This window comes from Haliotis cracherodii, unplaced genomic scaffold (assembly GCF_022045235.1).
Source record: "Haliotis cracherodii isolate W230 unplaced genomic scaffold, xgHalCrac1.p SCAF_3, whole genome shotgun sequence".
Lineage (NCBI taxonomy): Eukaryota > Metazoa > Mollusca > Gastropoda > Lepetellida > Haliotidae > Haliotis > Haliotis cracherodii.
Window position 1 is genome coordinate 29,983,346 of NW_027266286.1, and position 25,153 is coordinate 30,008,498.

Below are 25,153 nucleotides of genomic sequence, written 5' to 3' on the forward strand. Positions count from 1 at the left end.
ACGAATATTGATAGGAAGGTCGAGATACAATACTTATATCGACAGGAAGGTCGAGATACAATACTTATATCTATAGGAAGGTCGAGATACAATACTGATATCGATAGGAAGGTCGGGATACAATACTGATATCGATAGGAAGGTCGAGATACAATACGGATATTGATAGGAGGGTCGAGATACAATACTCATATAGATAGGAAGGTCGATATACAATAAGACATTGATAGGAAGGTCGAGATACAAAACGGATGTTGATAGGAAGGTCGAGATATAATACGGATGTTGATATGAAGGTCGAGATACAATATGGATATTGATAGGAAGGTCTAGATACAATATGGATATTGATAGGGAGGTCGAGATACAATATGAATTTTGATAGGAATACAGATACAGATGCTGCTTAATGTCAGCCAAATGAATGGTTACTCTCATTCACAGATCCAGAAATAATATTAATTGTGTAAATTCACGTTCGGTAGAGTATTCAGACGTTGACATATTAAGGTTTTTTTCTGAAAGTTTATATCGTCCATTGCCTACTGAAAAAAAAGAGAAGTAAAGAAGGAATAGATTCAAACGATAATATATATGAAAAATAATGACTCCATTGAGAAAGAAGCATCTAAATATCCATAACAGAAAATAGGAAGTGCTTATATTTGTATTGTGTTCAAACAATTCCACATTTTGTTCAACATACTCACCTGTGGTCTAGAACGTTGAGTAGGAACACGCTGATCCTCATCCTGATTCCATGGGTGATGCCAGGGAGACACAGAACAAAGACCAACCATTTCTGATAGCGTCCAAACTCCCCCAGGTGCCACAAAACATCATCAAATGTGAGTCTCATCTGTATGTTCTTCGTGACTTTAGATTTCTATTCTGCTGTCAAGTAGACTTATTAAAGATGGCAGCAATCATTCCTATTTCATGATAATGCAAAAGCTACAGTCGATTATGCTGAGGCCCCTCCAAATGCGTTGTCATGTGACCAATTATCTCACTCGACAGCTGATGATATTGTTATTACGCTTCGGGCTTGTGTTTCAATAAGTGCAGTATTACAGAAATAAATATGGATTCCACATGACACTTGTCTTGATGAACAAAGAATAGAGTCAAAACAATGAGTCACGATCCAACTTCTATCAGTCAAACACCCAAAGCTTGTGGACAAAGTATTATCTGACGACCAATGGCTGCACATTATGATTCTTTAATGTGAGTTAAATTACATTCTTATGAGCTATTTCTATTATTTAGCAAAAAAATTACTTTCATTGGAATATGTTCATAATGTAAGTTTGTTTACAAAAGTCCAATGAAACATGCTTGATCGACATGTTCAACGATCACTGGTTTCCTTACAGGCCGACATCGCATAGCATGAGTACTGTTGTGTTTGTTTTTTTGTTTAACTATATAACGGCGGGCAGTAAATAATGAAATCTTGACCTGACAATCATGAGCATCGATCTTCACAATTAGCATACGATACGATAATATGCATCAACCAAGTCAGCGACCCTGTCCACCCTACCCCGTTACTCACATCTTACGACAAGCATGGGTTGCTGAAGACCAATTATAACCCGGAATCTTCACGAGACTGTACTTTTGTACACTTAATGTTTCTGCAAGTTATGTGAATATTTGGTGCTACTGGTTGGGCGGGACATGTTTACCCTTTTCGCGAACACCTGGTGTCATCACTGATTTTCAGTGGTTCATTCATATTATTTTCACGGCTCTTTTGCCCCTTTCGCTAAATGGAATCTTTTTCTGCGGATAACCTAAACTGGTTATTCTCTTGCATTGACAATGTATATTGTATGGAGGCAAGTTAATTTTTTGACAACAGCAACCCGTGATGATTTTGTTCATGATTATATGAAAGAGGAAGTCATACATTGAACATCATATATTTTGTCCTGGGGGGAATTCTAATGACACATGTCATTAGAAAATCAAAGGTAAATGCCACGACGCTTGTGTCACTCAATGTAATATATACTGAGTCAAATTAAAAACTTCACATTTTAAAAAGTAATCCCATATATGATATACAACGGACAAATGTATCAGAGAAGGTAATTTTTAATCATTAATGTCCAAAGAAGGATTTTAATTAACGGTGGTAACCATAATTTGTTCCAAGCACCTACGGTATTCGGAAATAACATCAACAGTTTAAATCATAAGTCCCAAGCACGAGAATCTGATGGCACACAAGTTCAGTAGCGTGTATGGCCACCATGTACGTTGACAACTGCCACACAACGCCTCCGCATGGACCTTGTGATGCTTGTGAACACATGATTGGGAAGACGACGCCATTGTTGCTGCAAAATGGTGCCAAGATCTTGCAAATTCTGTGGTTGGTTTTGGGGAGACTTCCGCCCAGAACATCCCAGACGTGTTCGATGGGACTGAGGTCGGTAGACCTTGACGGCCAGTCCATGACGTTGACTCCCGCATTCTGAAGGAAATTCCTTGTCAAAATTGCTGTTTGGGGTCTGGCATTGTCGTGTTGGAAGATCAAACCGGGTCCATGTGCTGCCATAAAAGGCAGAAGTTCTGGAGCCAGTACCTGGTCGCGGTAAGCAGCTGCATTGAGGTTGCCACGGATGACAAGAAGCCTGGAACGTGCATTGCCACAGAAAGCACCCCACACCATGACACTTCCGCCTCGAAATCTGTCAACTTACTGTACACAACACTGGGCGTAACGTTCATGACGGCGCCTCCGCACCCTCGCCCTGCCATCAGCAAATCGAAGATTAAATCGGGATTCATCACTGAAGACGACTTGATTCCAATTCCTCTGAGTCCATCATAAATGTCGCTGTGCCCACAATTGACGTTGACGTCTGTGTAATTGAGTCAGAATCGGCCAGCAGTATGGCCGTCGTGCTTGAAGGTGAGCAGTTCTCAGACGGTTTCGAACAGTTTGCGCACTCAGTCTACCCCTAAACAGTTCATTTCTAGTTGATGTAGCCGTCAAAAATCGGTTACGGAGGTGACGTAAGACAATCTGATGATTCTCTGCATGTTACGTCACACGTTGTCGACCTGGCCGAGGGCGATCAGCGGTGGTACCCGTTTGCTGTAGACGCGCCTGTAAATCATAAACAGTCCGTCGACTACAACCCATCGTCCTTGCGACTTCAGCTACGGACGTTCGCGTCTGCAACATGCCGATGGCACGTTCATGTTGCACATTTGAAAGGCGTGGCATGACAAATGGCCGTAAAGACTTTTGTTTTCTTGTGTTTTTCTTTTTTTGTTAATGACTGCTGACAAGTATGGCTGAAAATACGTGCGGTATTATGGCCACGTGACCAGTTCCACGTGAAAAACCACTTTTGCCACTATAGTGCTGTGCACATGATTTTGATCGATTCATCTGCACAAAAACGGGTGTTATCTGAAGACAATACGTGGCCATTACTGTTTAAATACACAATAAGGGCCCACAATGATAACTGGTCAAAATGTTAAAATTTTAGGATTGTAAAGTTTTTAATTTGGTTCAGTATATATTGCCTTTAGTATGTGGGTCTAGCTATGGTCAGGTTTCGTCAAGATCAGCCAAGATCAGGGTTCTCTAAAACATGGCGATGTTATTGTCAGTTCTGTTCTCCTTGCGGGCATGAAACCTGATATTTGCATATATTTTATTAACACCGCAGTAAGCTATGCCACGTCGGTCTGTGAGTAGTCTGTACCAGTGACTGAACACTCGAACACATGAATTCCTCCAAGTCACGACCATCTGATCCCAGTTTGGGCCGGCATGGGGTGCATGAGACCTTTTCAGATTTCCCAAGGCCCAAGGAAGTGTAACACAAAGAATATCGATCTTCATGCATTTATTGTCTACACATTACAGAATTTATTCTTTCAAAATCATGAACGTATCTGGAAAATGATCAGGAAGACAAGATCGTTTAAACCTTATGACGCAGAAGTAGTGCTTGCTGTTGTTACCTAGTCTGTTATTATCTAACTACTACTACTACTACGGCCATTACTACTACTACTACTACTACTACTGCTACTACTACTACTACTACTACTACAACTACTTATACTACTAATACTAATACTTATACTAATTCTACAACAGCCGTCATATAGCTGGAATATTGCTGAGTGCGGAGTTAAAGAACAAAAACAACGAACAACTACTACAAAATCAGCTCTCTTTGTACATATTTATCGTCTGTCTCACAGTTTCAGATGAGGCTATAAGGCATTACAGGATATACACACGAACATACCTCACTCACAGAGGACGATGTGCCACAGCACACATAGTGCGCTACAGTGGCTGTGTCTGATAGGAATGTGTTATTCACCTCTAATTACTACGCGTGAAAAGAGGTGAGGTGTCAATCAAAGTGTCAACAGATATATAAAACATATCTAGATCTGACAAGTGCGAATAAGAACATAAACCTTTCTTTATGAACATTATATTGCTTTCAAAGATCACACGGGAAGCCAAATATTGACATATACATGAAGCTAAAATTACTCTTTGCATTTCATTACAAATATGCAAGGTAAATAGACTATCAATGAAAATGGAACAATTCCTACAACAACGCACTATCTATTTTCTAAAGAAGCATAACATGACCAACATAGATAACATGACCAACACAGATAGGTGTATGTGTATTGCATTTAAAGTGCTTCGATGCGTTCTACGAAAATTTAATAGGACGATGAACAGATGAATGCAGTGACAAACATACATGGATTAAAAAAAGCCTTCTTGAAATATTCAATTGGTACCTATAACATAATCTTGTCCCAGGTATAGCATACAAATACATGAGATGAAATTTGGATAATGAAAGTCTATTGCCTTTTCTTGTGCTTTACCATTGAGAACTATTTATCAATAGCAGGACATCGACGGTGTAATGTTTCTTTAAGCCTTGCATGTTTACGTGGGGTCAAGTCATGCCTGTAGTAAGCTGGGTAGTATACAAGCCACAATAATAGTACCACAAATAACGTCCACAATGTTTGTTATACTGTACAATTTTTAACTGCGATACTGACATATTATGAAAAGGTACGATGTTGCATGTGACAAAAATCCTATATGCTGAACCTGGTGATTGAAAATTTCAATTACAAATGATTGGAGGTCCAAGTTATACAAATAAGTTGTTAAGAAGTAGTTCAGATTGGTTCTGTTGGAATTATGTATAAATATACACGCATTCAAGTTTGGATCGTACAAAAAGCTGCCCATACATATAAAACTGTTATTTTCATTTCATAGCGTTCTTCACACTTTAGAGGTTGAAGGATGATATAAAAAATGATCACTAATGGAAACCTGAAAATGCACAGATACAACTACGAATGAGTGATGATTTCATTGGCCATCTCATACACATTTGTCACTACAAGAAGACAAATAGTCCTTCAATGTTAATGTGAAGTTTGAACGGGAGCTGTTGGCTGTCTGTAGATAGGTGATTGGTTCTCATCAGTGTCTTTGTGGCCAGGTAGCAACGGAAGACCACGTTGCTTTTCTGTAGAAAGAAAATGAGACAAATAGGAATGCGCGTTACTAGTAATCTTTCTATACAGTGTAGTTTGTCTAAGACATTATCCAGAAATAACAGTATCCAATGCAACTAATGTTTATATTTTGAGACCAACATTTAGTTTCTGAACTGAAAAAAAGCATTACGTTGCACTGTAAATAGTTTCAAAAGTGAGCTATACGTGGGATTATAGCTAACGTATATTAGGTAACCATAATAAGGTAGAAGCGCACCTTCGTCATCTGCGGATCTGTGACGAACCGGTTGTCTGTAAATATTAAACATAACCATGTGTTCATTGTTTATGCCAATTAGCATTTTGAACTTTTGTTCATCACAAAAAAATGTGTTTCGCCAGTTCCAACACATGCAATCTTGTTTACTGACCACAACTGCCATTTTAATCTTATTTCAGTGAGTACCAACATATGGTATATTTATGTCCAACAAAATATAATAATTTTAGAAGTACTTAATATGTTGATGGCCAGGTTACAAGCTTTCGATCTCATTCCATTCAATGGAAAAATATTTGTTTGGGGCGCCTGTATGTCTAATGGGAGGTCAAAGTCAACTGATGTTTTAAATGTTCCTGTAATACAATATGTTACCTGCCAAACTTGATCCCATCCTCGATAGTCTCCGGGAGGTCTCTGTTGAGTGTTTCCGGCAGGAGTAGTGCCAATAGACCTGCCACGACGGACAGACTGCCAAATACCAATAGTGGCAGGGCGCGGCCGAAGTCCCCGCCAATAAACTTGCCCTGTAGAAAAGGTAATACTGTGAATATTGAATGCAATCATAATTGTAGCAACTGGTATTTGAAATAATAAATTTCAACCGGATGTAATCCGATCGTTTCGAAACAAATGCCGGAACATGTGGTCATGCGTAAAACACATTTCTATACATTTACAGGAACGAAAACAGTTTGAACCAATTAGATTACAACCTTGCGACCGACTTCCAGCGTGTCATCATTGTTTTCCCCTCTTGAAAATCAAACCATGAAGTGTTAACCATCTTACTCATAAAGTTTCACTACTAGAGACATTCGGCTTTGAGTAGAACCCTTATTCCATCAAATGTCGAGAATGCGTTTCCATGAATCTGAAACTATGGTCAGTTGCATACATACAATGTAAAAGTATAATACCAATAAAACATTCGTGATTGCCAAATCTATCTGATAACCGTTATACTGTTTTATCTCCTTGCCACAATAAAGGTACGTCACATACGCATAGTACATTAGTATACATCACCACACATGAATGGCGAAGTATTACAATGGTCTTTTTGGTCCAATGAAAAAGTCAAATTTTGAAGTTCCAGAAAACTTTGAATTATTGGTATGAAGTCAGGTTTGTCTTATCATACGCTGGCAAGTTTCTGACTTCCGACATGATAAAAATATAAGTACGGCAAAATGAGTGAAAATGGTTGATTTTCGAGCTGTCTACTTGAGAAAGTATGCGTCCAAGATATTTTATGGATGACATCTTCTTATTCCATTATTTTCGGTGTAGATACTTATACCGGTGCCAATAGTTCATATGATGTACTGTTTTAAGCTTCATCTTGCTAAACGATTTCTAAACGTAATGAAGATTCCATAGGCCAACAATGACCCTATCATGCATTGCCTTTTACATGTTTCACCTTTGGTCAGACATCTGTGTCAGATATGTATTCGAGCTCCACATAAAACATGCATACGTAAGAAAACTTCAAATTTAATCAGCTCGAACATCACAAAGAAGACTAATCTTTAATTATCACAAAAGAAACTTAAATTAAGTTCGACACCAATGAATGTCTACTTGAAATACATACCCAGTCTACAATATAGGGGGCTATCATGCCTCCAACCCGGGCACAGGAGGAACTTGCCCCGGTGGCGGAGTGGCGGATGGCTGTTGGGAACAGCTCTGAGGAGAACACGTAGATGATGGCAAAGCCAGCTGCTGCCCCAAGCTTCCCTATCATAGCGAAGAGGACGGTGATCCACTGTATTGCTACAATACAAAGCATTGTAGATCTCTTCAAAATATTCACCTCAAGGTAAAGCCTTTCTAAGGTGCGATACAGAAAAATGAATTGTTTACATAAATGGCTGACTGACAGGTAGAATAAATGAATGAATGAATGGCAATATCCAATTTCAGAACTATTAGCAACGCTAAAGGTATATGCATGCTCGCATTTTGACTAGTGAAGTCAAAATAAAAAATAAAAGCTACTTCAGTAAATGTAACACATTAAGAAGACTTTGTTTCAGGAATCATGGTGACACCAGGTGAAACCATCGTCTACTTACACTCATGTACACAAGGGATGGTAAGGTGTCATCTACTTACACCCGTGTACATAAAAAATGGTAAGGTGTCATCTACTTACACTCATGTACATAGGGGATGGTAAGGTGTCATCTACTTACACCCGTGTACATAAGGGATGGTAAGGTGTCATCTACTTACACCCGTGTACATAAGGGATGGTAAGGTGTCATCTACTTACATTCGTGTACATAAGGGATGGTAAGGTGTCATCTACTTACACCCGTGTACATAAGGGGCTGGTAAGGTGTCATCTACTTACACCCGTGTACATAAGGGATGGTAAGGTGTCATCTACTTACACCCGTGTACATAAGGGATGGTAAGGTGTCATCTACTTACACCCGTGTACATAAGGGATGGTAAGGTGTCATCTACTTACACTCGTGTACATAAGGGATGGTAAGGTGTCATCTACTTACACTCGTGTACATAAGGGATGGTAAGGTGTCATCTACTTACACTCGTGTACATAAGGGATGGTAAGGTGTCATCTACTTACACTCGTGTACATAAGGGATGGTAAGGTGTCATCTACTTACATTCGTGTACATAAGGGATGGTAAGGTGTCGTCTACTTACACCCGTGTACATAAGGGATGGTAAGGTGTCATCTACTTACACTCGTGTACATAAGGGATGGTAAGGTGTCATCTACTTACACCCGTGTACATAAGGGATGATAAGGTGTCGTCTACTTACACTCGTGTACATAAGGGATGGTAAGGTGTCATCTACTTACATTGGTGTACATAAGATATGGTAAGGTGTCGTCTACTTACACCCGTGTACATAAGGGGCTGGTTAGGTGTCATCTACTTACATTCGTGTACATAAGATATGGTAAGGTGTCGTCTACTTACACCCGTGTACATAAGGGATGTTAAGGTGTCATCTACTTACACTCGTGTACATAAGGGATGGTAAGGTGTCATCTTCTTACACTCGTGTACATAAGGCGATGGTAATGTATCGTCTACTTAAACTCGTGTACACAAGGGGCTGGTCTACTTACACTCGTGTACATAAGGGATGGTAAGGTGTCGTCTACTTACACCCGTGTACATAAGGGATGGTAAGGTGTCATCTACTTACACCCGTTTACATAAGGGGCTGGTTAGGTGTCATCTACTTACACTCGTGTACATAAGATATGGTAAGGTGTCGTCTACTTCGCCCGTGTGCATAAGGGATGGTAAGGTGTCGTCTACTGACACCCGTGTACATAAGGCGATGGTAATGTATCGTCTACTTACACTCGTGTACACAAGGGGCTGGTCTACTTACACTCGTGTACATAAGGGATGGTAAGGTATCGTCTACTTACACTCGTCTACATAAGGGACTGGTAAGGTATGGTCGACTTACACTCATGAACATAAGGAATTGTAAGACTCGTCTTCTTACACTCGTGCACATAAGGGGTTGTCAGACTCGTCTACTTACACTCGTGTACATAAGGATAGTGACATATATTCTACTTACACTGGTGTACATAAGGAATTGTAAGACTCGTCTACTTACACTCATGTTCATAAGGGGCTGGTTTACTTACACTCATAAGACTAGTGAGTGAAGTCAGTGCCAAGTTACACCATTGACGTATAGGATGATAAGGCAGTGTCCACTTACAATCATCCGAATACAGCATTGTAAGATGTCTGCTACTTGCTTTGATCAACATAGGGGATGCTAAGACGTCGTCTACTATATCTGATTGCCATAAGGGGTTGTCAGTCATCGTCTACTACACTCAGTAACATACAGTATTACAAGAAATCGTCTATTTACATGCATTAACATAGAGGATTGTAACACACAGTCCACTTACACTCATCAAGATACTTGACAGTTAGATATCGTCTACTTACACTGGTTAACAGACATTATGGTTACACATTGTCTACTTTCTTTGATCAACGCAGAGGATTGTAACGCCAGTGTCTATTTGCGCTCATCAAATCGAGGATAGTAATACATTGTCAATTTACATTGAGCATAATGCAGGATGGAGAAACATACTCTACTTACACGCGTCAGCATACAGGATAGTGAAGATGGTGAGGATGCAGGACACTCCTCCTATGATCATCATTGCACAGTGCATGATCTTCCTTCCTAGTCTGTTGAGCAATCCTATTGAGAGCGCATAGGCCGGGAACTCCACAAGTCCCACCAGCAGGAAGTTGAGGTGGAGGCTGCCTGCCCCAAGGTTGTCTGAGTTGAGAGATAGGCCATAGTACACCATACTGACCACCAACCTAAACGCAAGTTTCAAATCATTTTATAAGAAAACATTTCCAGATGGTCTTCAATCATAAACGTGATTATCCTATTCAAAACAGTGTGGTCTGATCTGCAAGTAATGATTATGGGTTATATTGAATAAATAGCAAAATCAGTCCCTGGTGACTTTTGGCATTAAATACATCTGACAGTCATCAAATGTCAGCAGATGTAATTATTCATATTTCAGAATCTACATCTGGCATCCGTTACTTTCTAAACAGACAAGTATACGTTTCGATTAGAAACATATAAGGGGCAGCCAAATAAATTGAGATGAATTTATTTCTTATCTAAAAAGGTAAGCAAAAAATGATAACATATAACAAATATTGAGAAACTTGACGAGTATTGCTTTAATGATATGAAACAAAAATATTGTCCAAGAACTGTGGCTCACCTTACACATCAGAACTAAGGAAAGTATGCCGATTGTGAGTTTTAAGGTTTTTTTTATAATTATTTGGCTTTTTCATTTTGTCTGCGTGGTGTAGAAGGGCAGCATTGGGTACATTAATTTTCAAATGAATTAAAAGAACAACGGTAGTAAACATCCATATTACGTTTCGCTACAAATTATTACCCCTGTCAGTATGTCCTCAGAGGAATTAATGATGGCGGAGAACACGCCAACCATACTCTCATCCATTATAATTTCTTTGGAGCCACGGAAATCCAACAACATTGATAAGAACGTTTGGTGAAAAATATTTATATGAAGCCAAGAGAAACGAGATTTTACAGGCACTACATCACGTTTATTCCTCCAAATCATTTTGATCACACAAAATTGTATTTGTTTACATACTAATTCACGGGAATTTGTTTCCAAACGTATTTATACAAAAACGCATTTCTACTTATAATAACTTCTAACACAAATGTCCAGTGTGCGTCAAATTGAACTATGTTGTAATTATGAAATCTTAGACTGTTCAAGTATCTAACATTTCAGTACAAATAATATATTTTGAGTCATTGTCTTGTCACAAAATAGCTCAGAATACATTTAATATCTCAGGTTTGTCAAAAGAATAGTTATTTATGTTAATACAGCTTGTGTATATATTCCGTGTTTTTTTATGAAATTGCTTTTGAGTAGCACATCGTATTGAGGAAAGTGTTCATCTTTAACTTTTGAATCTCGTAGCTAGGAGTAGAGACAACTATTACTTGCCGTTGATTCTTTTAAAGCGAACAAGGGACTACTTTCTTCAACGCCAATTAATTTGTTTTTAAGCCTTCCCCTGACATGTTTTCTTTGTCCAAAATATTTTATAAACCAACATCTTACAATGTGAAAGTAACCTATTTCAGGTCACAAAAACCTATCCATCTTACCAGTTAAAAAATATGATAAGAGTTCGTATACACATGACTGGATTGGTGAAGAGATCGAAGAAGCTGCCCTTGAGTTTGTCGTTATTATGTCTTTCAAGCTCTGACGCTTGGTGCTCAAACAGTTTTTCGGGTAACGTGACTTTGTTCAAGGCTGCTGCGCGGCGTATGATCACTTCCGCTTCCTGGTCCCGGAACTCGTTCAGCAGCCATCTTGGAGATTCTGGAATGACCCTGTCAAAAAGATCAAGTATACCTATTTGGCTCGATACATAATACAATTTTAAAACCTTCAACTCAATGACATGTAATTGTAAACTTTCATATCATATTAGTTTCATGTAAATTTAAAGCAGGCTATTCTTTTGTCGCAAGATATTGTATTCGTATTTGAAATTCTAACGGAACGAAAGTTTCAGAATGTAGTTTAGCTCTAAAACCAGCTACGCTTATGGACTTTAAGGGTCTTGCAAGCCGACTTATAATTTCAGCATATTTTCACATTTCGTCATGGGCCTTCTTTTATTTCAAGGGTTTGCGTTAAGGCTGGCTACTGTTCCGTTATAGCTGTCATTAACAACATGATTAAATCACTGACCACCAGTAAATGAGGAAGAAGGCGACAGGGATGGACATGGCTAGCTCCAGCGTATGCCAGTCTCGGATGAAGTAGGCAACTCCGGACAACATCGTCATGCCGATGGCGAAGAACACCTCGATCATTATCCCGGTCCAAACACGCTTAGAGGGACCTACTATCTCCATACCTGGTGAAATAAAGCTGGGAGAACTATTTCTCAGAAAACAACTACTTAGAGAACAACAATTTTCAGAAGGAACTGATAAGCATTAATTCCGAGTTGTAGAATTACTCAATATATATCCATAGTCTATTAAAGAAAGGGGCGGTCGGGTAGCCTAGTGGTTAAAGCGTTCGCTCGTCACGCCGGAGACATGGGTACATTGTGTGAAGCCCATTTCTGGTGTTCCCCGCCGTGATATTGCTGGAATATTGCTAAAAGCGGCGTAAAACCAAACTTACTCACTCACTATTAAAGAAATAATAATTAAAGAACAGAATTTTAGTGGTCGTTGTCTATCGTACAATAAAACGCTGCAGTGACAATAAACCACGAGAGGTGCATTCCGCCTGTACGATAAACAACATCCACGTGTCGTTTATTTCTTATATGAGATATCAACATTATGATAAAATGAACAAGCTGAAAAAATAGTGAACCACGATTCATATGCATTCTTCATTGTTCTTTGCTGCCTTATACGTATATTCTGATAAAATATAGAAAATGTGGGTTTCATTGAGTGGTAATAAGAAAGTGGTGGTTGTAGTGGTATATTCATTGGTAAATTGAATGGTAGTTGTAGTTGTAAATTGATTGGTAAATTGAATGGTAGTTGTAGTTGTAAATTGATTGGTAAATTGAATGGTAGTTGTAGTGATAGATTGATTGGTAAATTGAATGGTAGTTGTAGTGGTAAATTGATTGGTTAATTGAATGGTAGTTGTAGTGGTATATTGATTAGTAAATTGAATGGAAGTTGTAGTGATAGATTGATTGCACTAGGTAAATTGAATGATAGTTGTAGTGGTAAATTGATTGGTAAATTGAATGGTAGTTGTAGTGGTAAATTGATTGGTAAATTGAATGGTAGTTGTAGTGGCAAATTGATTGGTAAATTGAATGGTAGTTGTAGTGGTTAATTGATTGGTAAATTGAATGGTAGTTGTAGTGATAGAGTGATTGGTAAATTGAATGGTAGTTGTAGTGATAGATTGATTGGTAAATTGAATGGTAGTTGTAGTGATAGATTGATTGGTAAATTGAATGGTAGTTGTAGTGGTAAATTTATTGGTTAATTGAATGGTAGTTGTAGTTGTAGATTGATTAGTAAATTGAATGGAAGTTGTAGTGATAGATTGATTGCACTAGGTAAATTGAATGATAGTTGTAGTGGTAAATTGATTGGTAAGTTGAATGGTAGTTGTAGTGGTAAATTGATTGGTAAATTGAAAGGTAGTTGTAGTGGCAAATTGATTGGTAAATTGAATGGTAGTTGTAGTGGTTAATTGATTGGTAAATTGAATGGTAGTTGTAGTGATAGAGTGATTGGTAAATTGAATGGTAGTTGTAGTGATAGATTGATTGGTAAATTGAATGGTAGTTGTAGTGATAGATTGATTGGTAAATTGAATGGTAGTTGTAGTGGTAAATTTATTGGTTAATTGAATGGTAGTTGTAGTGATAGATTGATTGGTAAATTGAAAGGTAGTTGTAGTGGTAAACTGAGTGATTGATTTGGTGGTAGTTAGGCAGTAGAGTTGTAGATGTAGAGTAAGGGGGAACGGTAGTGTAGTGTCAGTGTATTTGAAGTGGTTATATCTGAGCTGAATGACTGCATATTGTTATTAGTACAGGTAGATTAGGAAGTAACTGTAGGTGTAGCGTTCATGTTACTGCCAATGGTGCTATCATGTCAGTAGTATGGGTGATCATTCACCTATGACGAAACACGTGGTGAAGACCCCGGCTGAAGAGGCGCCGTTGACGAAGCGGAGGAAGACGAATATGACGAAGTTGCTGGACCAGTTCAGTGTGATGCCGCCAGTGATAAGGAACAGGATACACAGATAAAGAGCCTTCTTCCTCCCAATCCTTGGGGAAGAACAGAAATAAAGTGAAAAAGTGATATATACATGACACGTTATGCTACATTCTTGACTTCATTTAACATGAGTGTGTTCTTTTGTACACATCATTTAATTACTTATCATGTATACTATACAACAATCCATTCAAATTATTTACTATCCGTGTTTACTATTGTAATGTAATGTATACTATTTAACCAGGCGTAATTTAGATTGTACTAGTCGTGCTTACTATTATGTTGTCATGTCTACCATGTAGAGTAATATTTATTATTTTACTTGCCGAGTTTAAATAATTTACTAGATATGTTTACCATTGTGCTTATCATGTTTAATAGAGTTTAATTGGAGAGTGAGTGAGTGAGTGAGTGAGTGAGTGAGTGAGATGTGTTTAACGCCGCTTTTAACAGTATTCCAGTCATATCACGGCGTGTCAGCTTAATGTGGGAGAAAAGCCCGAAGTGATGCAGGTCTTAGACGTTTACCACTTCGGTGAAACCCACGAGCACGGGTATGGTACTGACAAAACTAGAAACATAATCGGGGCGAACCGGGATCCGAACCCACAATCATAGGTTTCTGGCGTGCCCAAGGGACGCAACTCTGCACAGCGAATTGCGGCGCCTCAGACGACTGGACCACCCGTGCCCCCTTAATTGGAGAAAGTTAGCTCCCTTGGCCAGCAGAGGCGTTCACACATCAACTCTGACAACAAAAAGTCAATAAATAACAACAATTTAACATACTGAAGCAACTCGAGGTGCCATAAAGGTCAGATAGGGGTATCAACTGAAGTTTGTAGGGCGAGAATAGGGTGTTTTGTGCATCCCAAAGGCGTGAGACAAATAAACAAGATTCAACCCAACAGCCCCACGAGTGAGTGGACGCCGGGTATGGCGACAGGATACAGGCTACTTCTGCGCAGTGCTGTGCTTCTGTTTGTAGTAATTACAGGATCTAGTACAGCAACTTAGAGCCAAGATCTGCGTTCATCTTTAATTCCACCACCGACGCAGTTTCCATCAGTCGAGATCTGTGACTTATATTATCGACGAGAAACAGTGTCTACATGTCGAAAACATGAATAGATGACACCATTTCTGAATTATTTATTCATTCGGCTGATCTACTTGTCCAATACCTAGAATTGTTATTTAATGTGATATTTGAAGAGGGATACTTCCTGGAAACATGGTCTATTGGTATTTTAATTCCGCTTCATAAAGCAGGTGCTTACTAATGATGTCGACAACTACAGAGGGATAACTCTCTTGTGTATCTTCAGTAAAATATTTACTTTTATTAAAACAAGAGACTTGTGTGTTGGGCCAAAATTTTACCATGGATAAAATTTCGGAATCGCAGGCTGGATTTAGGGAAGGATATTCCACAGTTGATAATGTCTTTATATTGCAATCTCTGATACAGCGCTATATCAACAAAAAGGGGGGGAGGTCTTATGGACTATTTGCTGACTTCTCTAAAACATTTGATTCTATATACAGGTGTAAAATATGGAGATCATTTTCTGCACGTGGACTCCAAAATGTTGAAGTTATTATGTAGTATATATGAAAATGTTAAAACGTGTGTACGGGACAAGGGTTTGATGTCTGATATGTTTTAATACAAATTTGGCCTCCGCCAAGGATCTATATTGAGTCTGTTTTTATTTTCCTTTTTCATAAATGAATTAGTATCGGTGATCCATAACAACTGTACAAACGGCATTCAATTGCATCCAGATGTTGTTCAACTCTTTCTTTTATTATTTGCAGATGATATTTTCATGTTCTCAAGCACAACTAGTGACTTGCAAAAGCAAATTGATGTCTAGGAAAATTACTGTGATAAATGGAAACTCACTTTTAATAGAGTCAAAACCAAAATTATTGTATTCAGAAATGGTTGCAAACTTGCCAAAAATGAAAAATGGTTCTTTATATTGAAAGTTTGAATGTGACAACACACTATAAATATTTGGGTGTTTATTTCAGTTACAATCTAAATTGGTCTATTCATGTAAGAGAAGCATCAGTTCATGCCGAAAGGGTTTTATTTGGTATACTAAAGAATTATATATATCCTTGGTAATATAAGTTACAAGTCATTCTTTAAGATCTTTGATGTTAAAATTAACCCAATCTTACTTTACGGTGCTGAAATATGGGGATTAAAACAATTTAATGATATCGAAAAGGTCAACTTATTTGCTTGTAAAAGATTGCTCGGTGTAAAACCCAACACATCTAGCATTGGTTTATGGAGAATGTGGTAGATATCTTCTATTCATATATTCACAGCTGAAAGTCATAAAGTACAGGCTGATACCCTAAGAAATGTTATAATGTTCTACGATACGAATGGAAAGACTAATCGGGTAACTTATGTGAAAAAATTGTTATTCAATAGTGGTTTTGGAAATGTCTGGTATGATCAATTTGTACAATCTGAAAGTGTATTTACCAATTCTTTTCTGCAGAGGTTAAAAGATATTTATGTGTAATCGTGGTCATTTTCGTTGACTTTATCGAATAAATGTTTATATAATAGAATGTTGAAAACTCATATATACACTGAACAGTATATGTTTTATGTAAATATAAATAAATACTGCAATTCATTAGCAAGATTTCGATGTTCATCCCATGATTTATGCGTCGAGAGTGGGAGATACACAAAATATCCAAGGTCAGAAAGTTTATGTAAAATGTGTAAAAGGAAAGATATAAAGGATGAATATCACTTTTTACTTGTATGTCCATTGTACTCCATGTGAGAAAAAAATATATTCCTATATACTACTTTAACGATCAAAATATTGTGAAATTCCGACAATTGTTAAACAGTCCAGATAATTAATAATGCAAAACTAAGACATGTAGATATTCCACGCACTGTTATATAGAACCAAATCTGTTAAAATTGTGTGCAACATCTCTGTCACATGTAAAATAGGCTTGGTGCCTCTTAATTACTTGAATAAAGATTGATTGATTGATGTTTAATAGCTTGCTTCTCGTGTTAACTATTGTACTAGCAATGTTTTCTACAGAAGTAGTCACATTGTGACTCACTTGTCTCCCAGGGCTCCAGCAGCAAAGGCCCCGAAGAAGTAGCCTCCCATGAATATCATCTGAGAATGTGTGGCAAGTATGGCGTCGTCACACACGAAGTTGAGCTGCAAGAAATTGATTATTTGTGAAATATGTCAAAGTAGTGCCCATTCTCATATACCTTCACGTATGATGAGATACAATACAGTGAGTCGACTGACACCAACCAGTGCTAGCAGAAGATACAGCATGTGTACACTCTCTTTACTAATTTTACGTTATGCATTTAATAGACGCTATCATTACACTTACATCTGGCAATTTCAGTATTTGATAGAAAAGTAGTAAAAGTTCTTTTTACTGTCCTGACTTCTAATTAACGTAAAGTAATGGTACGTTTTAGTGTAGATTGAATAGTCTGGGACTATTTGTGCAGAAGAGTCCAGAGGACCTTAATATTAGCAGTTGAATACTCACCTCCGTTGACACAGTAGACTCAAACACAGACTTGTCGTACACCCACTTCTGACACCCGACCACTGTACGATTGACGCCTTCATTGGTGCTGTTGTTACCGTTGAAGTAGACGTGACAGCTGTCAAGCTGCGGTTTGCCGTCCTTTTTTACGTAGGGGATGGTGGCGTTGATCAGATGCGCGTGGTTGTCAGACTGTACATCGTAGGTGTCGTTGTCGTAGCCGGGGATGGCGCACCTGTGGGATAATAGATAGAAGGTGTCGTGGTTTGAAGTGACCACACAAACAAATAGCAGAATTCCTGGCTAACTGCATACTGTTTCTAGGCAACATAAACATTTAGAAGATTGCGAAAGGATTTGAGATATTTATTTTGATCATCATGCAGTGGATCTTTAACTGAGAATTCAAGTTAGTTTGGTATTATCACACAACATCGTTTCAACGAATTTAATGATCAAATCATCATACAAAAGTGAAATGGCTAGGTTCTGTATCCCGATGGAGAGCTTCTGTTCCAAGGGCAACCAGTAAAGTTGTCTTAACATCGGTGTTGGTGGCTCAAAACATCTCCCTATTGTGGAATGAATGAGTGAGGAGTGCTATTTCGACTAGAAGGCAGTGATCTCATTATTATCCACCCTTTAAGATAAGCTGTAGTTAACAGCCTTGTGACAATCCGTGACGGCAGCACTATTAAGACGTCATTAAACACATGTAATCAATCATGTAGGTAGTAAGCCTAGATAGGTAGTGAGCCAGTTTTTGCGCTACGTCAGAAATGCTGTGACTCTAATTACAGTGCATCACCACAACAGACTCATTGGCATGCCACGCGATCAGACTCTTCAACTTTTTGTAAACGTACGCGCGTGTACAGAGATACAGAATAGTCCGTTCAAGTGGAAGTCTTCCCATCTGACTACCAAATTGGTTTGCAGTATAATGGGGATATTATCCCAGGACGGCGAGAATGAGGAGTGTGTGCATTTATATTTACACATAAAAGTTGCTCAGAATTAGAGATAATCTGTATAGAGATTTTTAAAGTTCATTTACCTGGAACAGACTATTCCTCGTAGCTGGATAATGTGGGGTTTAGCACCCCTAATGTGACAAACATTATTGCTTATGCGAAAATCGGAAATACTAAACATGTTTTACCCCTTTCGGAATTAGTAAATCCGGAGTTCCTGTAAAGTGAATGTCATGAATGCTAGATAATAACATTTCTTGAAATTTTCTAAAGAAATATTAATTATTCAAAGATAACCTCGCGGTGTTTACATACACGAACACCACATAAATTCAAAAGTAAACTTAGGAGATCTTTGACTACGGTAATCCAGTTCTAGATGACCAGAGTTTATAAGCCTAAGCTGCTTGAGTAGAACACAAAGCAGTAACACAAACATATTCCTATGTGAGGCAAGGGTGGTGGTCAATACCTATTTAACCGTTTCTTAAATGCGGTCCGCCCTTCTGGGTGTCGGCTGTGCATTACAATGAGGTTCAACCACTTCCAGTAAGCCACTGGGCTAAAGTTCACCTCTTCAATCTTTGCTAGATGTGGCCATTTATAAATGGCTTGGTTTAAGTGGGGACGTGAAACCTATGGTATTACAAAGACCTCCAGATGAGAGTTCGTATAATCTTTGGGGTAAACAGGGTTAAGTATTGATTACATGACCCTATCATGATCAAGAGTTCAACAGCACTGACCCCGGGGTACAATGTCATTCAAGCAACTTCATCTTAACATTTTCCATAAAGTCTCACTTTTCTTAAACTTTTCCCCAGTGATAAATCATACGTTTTCTTCAGGTGAAAGGGTTTAAAACGACCAAACTACGGCCTTTGTTACGGTGTCCGGTTATTGAAGAAATTGGTCTGTACAAATGAGACAGGTTTCGTGGTTTACCAGTCATCGATTGCCTGTAGAGGTTTGAAGAACAACCATTACATTTGATATTATTGTTGAAACTTCTTTTCATTTCACTAGTGGCATTTGTATGTTTTGTGGCCGTCCGTGCATACATCAGTTCTGTGCCTACTTCTTGTCCCTCGGTGCATATATAAAGGATATTTCCCCCGGTCACTCGATGAGAGAAACATTATATTTTATTCGACACGTGGCATATCCTATTTATTATATAATTTTTGTGTAGTTGTCTACCCGATTTTTTTTTATTTCATTACAAATATAAAACCTTGAAACGTAAATTCTCCCTACCTAACACACAGGGACGGTTCACCACTCCCTGTACATGTAACTTAATAAGTAGTTTCGAGGTTAATCTTAAAACGTATAAACAAAAGTATCAAAAAATATTTAGGGTCACGAACATTCTTTATCATACATTTAGATATATGATTACATATAGAATCAACTTTAACAAAATAAATATTCTTGAGAAACCAGAAGACCGCTGTTGGAAGCGAAAGAATACACGCTGGTCAAATAACAAAAATGGCGTTTTGCGAAACAAACAGTCTCGACTGACGAGTTAAATGATAAATTTACAGTTTATAATGAAATAATTTTTTTCGAGAGAATAACAAACGGCAAGAAGTGATATTAACTCAAGTGTTATGTTCACTGCCATGAAAATATCATATTTTTCAACTTCTGAAAACTCAATCTTTCACACTGAAGTAAATAATGAATCAGTACATCCAATGCATACTCTGTGACGTTCCGTTCATACTTCTTGACGTTCCATATCTACTTCGTAACGTTCCATGCATACATCAGTAAGTTTCATGTCTAATTTGTGACTTTCCGTCCATACTTCGTGACGTTCCGTTCATACTTCGTGACGTTACATGCCTACTTCGTGACGTTCCATGCCTGCTTCGTGACGTTCCGTTCATACATCAGTACGTTCCATGCACACTTCGTGACATTCCGTTCATACTTCATGACGTTCTGTTCATACATCGGAACGTTCCATGCATACTTTGTGACGTTCCGTTCATACTTCGTGAAGTTCCGTTCATACATCAGAACGTTCCATGTCTACTCTGTGACGTTCCGTTCATACACTCGTGATGTTCCATGCCTGCTTCGTAACTTTCCGTTCATACATCAGAACGTTCTATGTCTACTTCGTGACGTACCGTTCATACATCAGAACGTCCATGTCTACTTTGTGACGTTCCGTTCATACTTCGTGGGGTTCTGTTCATACACCAGTACGTTCCATGTCTACTTTGTGACGTCCCATGCCTACTTCGTGACGTTCCGTTCATACATCAGTACGTTACTTGTCTACTTTGTGAAGTCCCATGCCTACTTCGTGACTTTCCGTTCATACACTCTAGGGCGGTCGGGTAGCCTAGTGGTTAAAGCGTTCGCTCGTCACGCCGAAGACCCGGGTTCGATTCCCGACATGGGTACAATGTGTGAAGTCCATTTCTGGTGTCCCCGCCGTGGTATTGCTGGAATATTGCTAAAAGCGGCGTAAAACCATACTCACTCACTCACTCACTCACTCATACACTCTAGTCCCCTACCTACTCTGTCTGTCGGAGAAAATGAAATTTACAGGTTCTCGGTGTGTAAGAAATTGAGTGGAAACTGGTATCGATGAGATACAGTGAAGAGCGCGCGTGCGCACGCACGCACGCACGCACGCACACACACACACACATACCTACGGTAATATACGTCTTCAACGACAAAATAACATAATAAGAAGATTAACCTATCTAACTCGGCAAAAGAGGAACCTAAATGGTCTATAAAGATTAAGATAGTAAAAGGGGCAGCATGTGAGAACCAAAGTAATACAACGAACGACATCACAACAACATCATCTATACCATAACAACATCTTACCAAGAAACACTGTAACTAGCTTGTAATTTTACTGTTCATCGGTTAACAGCGAATTATAACATTATGAATAAAAACATATAAATATTTTTAGGTGTCCATAAATATAACCGACTGAACCATTTTTTAATAATTATAAGAAATATCTGATAAAAGCAGAGTCCGTTGTACGATTCCGACTTTATTCGCCACCTTATTAATAGGCATTCTTCCTACATACACCTGATATGCCATATTAATACTGAATATTATACTGAAATACTGGTCAACGTCTAAACTCAGATAGGCAGAAGTTACTACCAAGGTGAACAGGTCGCAGTACGGCATTGCAGGGCTGTACCAAGACAGCATGCTGACTAATTACATGCACTAGTTGTGTCCTGTCATAACATGCATTTAATGATATGTTACATTTGAACGTTTATTGGGACGCCTATTGTCCACAGATCCCTGTAAATTAAACGCCGAAAATGAGGGCCGGCAGGACGCAATGACACTACTTTAATTTGTGAATGTCTGTTAACCAACCTTGCCTTTTACCTGGTGAATTTAGTGTCTTCAAAGACGAAAATAATTGTTCAATCAATCAAGACGCTTGAAAATTGAACATTCTTTCATTTGTTTCTGTGAACTGTATATAATCTATTTCAGTATTAAGGCCACAGGCCCACGTACAATTAATACAATAAAAGTATCTTAAAAATCCTGAATGATTTCTGTGAACTAAGAACTCAAAGTATGTAGATGACTTGAGATGCATGTTCGTACTACACAACTACAATCTTATCACGTGATTATTCTTCCAAGAGAAAACAACCAAAGTTTCATGTCTTCGAAACCTTTGATTAAAAAATGACAATTTAACGCTTAGTTGAGTACACTCATTAACCTATGAATTACTTCTGCTACATCAGAAGCCTGATAAAGCGTTCTGACAAATTTGTGCAAATACCAAAATATTTGCGATTTGTGTTGCGTACACAATAAAATGACGCACTCTGGAAAGTGCAATTGTCAATCCAAAGAGTGCAGACAGCAATATTACCTCCAAGAGTTTGCAGCCATATTAACGGGTCTTGTAGAGGTTTTATCTAACGCTGCAAGAATAATATATACTTACAATGTTTACTGGAAACAGGCTAACGTGTTTGGATACATGTAATGGGTTGTATTTATCAATGGATATACCATACGTCAGAAAATATCATGCAGTCTGTGCACGTTTAATAAAACAACACATAGAACATCATGAACTAGGAGTTCTACAGACGCATGTCAAATTTATGCAATAACACATCCAAATTGGTCCACTCACCTGTGGTCTGGAACGTTGAGGAGGAACACGCTGATCATCATCCTGATTCCATGGGCGATGCCAGGGAGACACAGGAGAAAGTACACCCCTTTCTGATAGCGTCCAAACTCCCCCAGATGCCGCAGAACATCATCAAAATTTAGCCTCATCTTTTGTATTCTTATTGTGTCCGCACCGTATTTCCAAACGCTATCATTTATAGATGAAAGGATAATTTCTAATTGGCTTATGCTACTATTCCTCGGTGTACAAATGGCTTTACGTTTGGGTCATGGGCTTGTGTGCTATCCTGGAGGCAAGGTGGTGGAACCAGTTTAAAGATGCAAGGCGCTGCAACCACTTTATATATCCATCCAAGGGCGGGTAAGTCCACTGGGGAGCGTATCACCTGAGAACGAACACTGATAACATTATCACGTTTCACATATGTGTGGTGTGTGTGCGTGGAAGATCACTCAGATTAGGGAGGGGAACACCGCTGAAAAGGAAAGTCCCCAGGTCAATGTATAATCACTGCTCTGTATGAATCACGACCTATACATGCGCTTTGTAAGTGCCACACATATTTCAGTTTATCTGTAGACTTCAATTGTGTAATGAAAACAATTGCATTTATTTCTATAAAAAATATTGATCAACATTTTTTTAATAAACCGCCGGGCAAAGAAAGTATACACCCATGTTTGATGGTGGCTAGAAATGAAGCAAAATGAAATGGCCGTTAGATGATGGTGTTTTTGAAACGGGTAACATAGCTTTGTTCTGGACGTGTGTTTCGGCGATTGATTTGCCCCTCGTCATGCTTTCATGACGTTTGTAATTGTTTTGTCAAATCGAATTTTCAAGTGCATACTTTCTTTTGCCCAACGTTTTGTAAATAAATCTACTGGGCCGCCATCTGGTTTAAACATGTATTAGTGAAGTGGGTGCTAGTTAAAGTAGGCATCGGGCTGGTTAAATACATATACGCAAAGTAGGTACACTGTACTAATGTTCTTTGAAATAAAACGTGTTCACGATAAAAAATATACAAACCCAAACTAGAATATATTTTGAAGAATGAGAGACGAGAACCCGGGTAAGTATTGCCCTTTTGTGGCCTAGGGGTCTACCGACGATTGTAATGTTTTCTTGGCAGCTTTACTTTTACACTGAAACATCAGGACGTTGTGAATCATAGTGATCATGATGAGTGAGTATTTACGACACGTTAGCAATATTCCAGTCGTACTGGGACCACCGAGAACTGGCTTAGCACATACACTAACGCGGGGAAGCTCGGGCATGGCGAAAAAATGCTATAACTACTAGGCTGCCACATCTCCACCTAAAGTGCAGATGTAAGTCCGTCCCCCCAAGTTTACAGCACACAGTGGTGATTACTGAGGACCGAGTCAACTTTTTGAAAGTTCCTCATTCAATACATGTAAATTTAAATTTGGACCAAGTCAGAAAACAACAAACGGCAATAGTTCAGTATTGGGAAATAGAAGAAGGTAAAGACAGTTACATGTAAATATCGGGAAAGAGAAGACATTCAAGGCAGTTCATTAACGGGAAAGAGAAAATGTTCAAGACAGTTCAATCTCGGGAAAGAGAAGAAGTTCAAGACAGTTCATTAACGGGAAGGAGAAAAAAGGTTCAAGACAGTTCGATCTCGGGAAAGAGAAGACGTTCAAGGCAGTTCATTAACGGGAAAGAGAAAATGTTCCAGACAGTTCAATCTCGGGAAAGAGAAGAAGTTCAAGACAGTTCATTAACGGGAAGGAGAAAAAAGGTTCAAGACAGTTCGATCTCGGGAAAGAGAAGACATTCAAGGCAGTTCATTAACGGGAAAGAGAAAATGTTCCAGACAGTTCAATCTCGGGAAAGAGAAGAAGTTCAAGACAGTTCATTAACGGGAAGGAGAAAAAAGGTTCAAGACAGTTCAATCTCGGGAAAGAGAAGACGTTCAAGGCAGTTCATTAACGGGAAAGAAAAAAGTTCAAGACAGTTCATTAACGGGAAAGAGAAGAAGTTCAAGACAGTTCAATCTCGGGAAATAGAAGTAGACGTTAAAAAGGGTGCATTGGCGGGCAAATAAACGATGTTCAAGATAGTTCATTAGCCATAATAGAAGATTTAAGATAGTTTTATAACTGGTAAATTCACCGAAACACCACTCACCTTTTTAAAGGTTATATAAAGAGCTCGAGTGTAGTATTCTCTGGGTACTTTTACTTTACGTACCTCCGACCTCCTATTTAGTCCCCT

The 25,153-nt window shown here is 38.6% G+C and overlaps 1 protein-coding gene across 1 annotated transcript; it reads right to left on the reverse strand.

The window, feature by feature from the left end:
- Positions 1 to 5,463: 5,463 nt before the first annotated feature.
- On the reverse strand, positions 5,464 to 23,049 carry LOC139475346 (organic cation transporter protein-like). Its single transcript, XM_071258572.1, has 11 exons — positions 22,901 to 23,049; positions 17,750 to 17,984; positions 17,294 to 17,397; positions 14,066 to 14,220; positions 12,144 to 12,312; positions 11,549 to 11,779; positions 9,953 to 10,182; positions 7,419 to 7,600; positions 6,194 to 6,345; positions 5,816 to 5,850; positions 5,464 to 5,567 (listed from the first exon to the last, which is right to left on the reverse strand). Exons 1-11 carry the CDS (start codon positions 23,047 to 23,049, stop codon positions 5,464 to 5,466), a joined length of 1,746 nt encoding a protein of 581 aa, XP_071114673.1.
- Positions 23,050 to 25,153: the final 2,104 nt, after the last annotated feature.

Excerpts from the sequence above, each read along its gene's own strand:
- LOC139475346 (XM_071258572.1), bottom strand. The coding sequence starts at position 23,049 with ATGAGGCTAAATTTTGATGATGTTCTGCGGCATCTGGGGGAGTTTGGA. Across the intron at positions 6,346-7,418 it reads CCCCCTATATTGTAGACTGG|GGCAAGTTTATTGGCGGGGA; the intron begins GTATGTATTTCA and ends CCTTTTCTACAG. Across the intron at positions 5,851-6,193 it reads GATGGGATCAAGTTTGGCAG|ACAACCGGTTCGTCACAGAT; the intron begins GTAACATATTGT and ends TAATATTTACAG.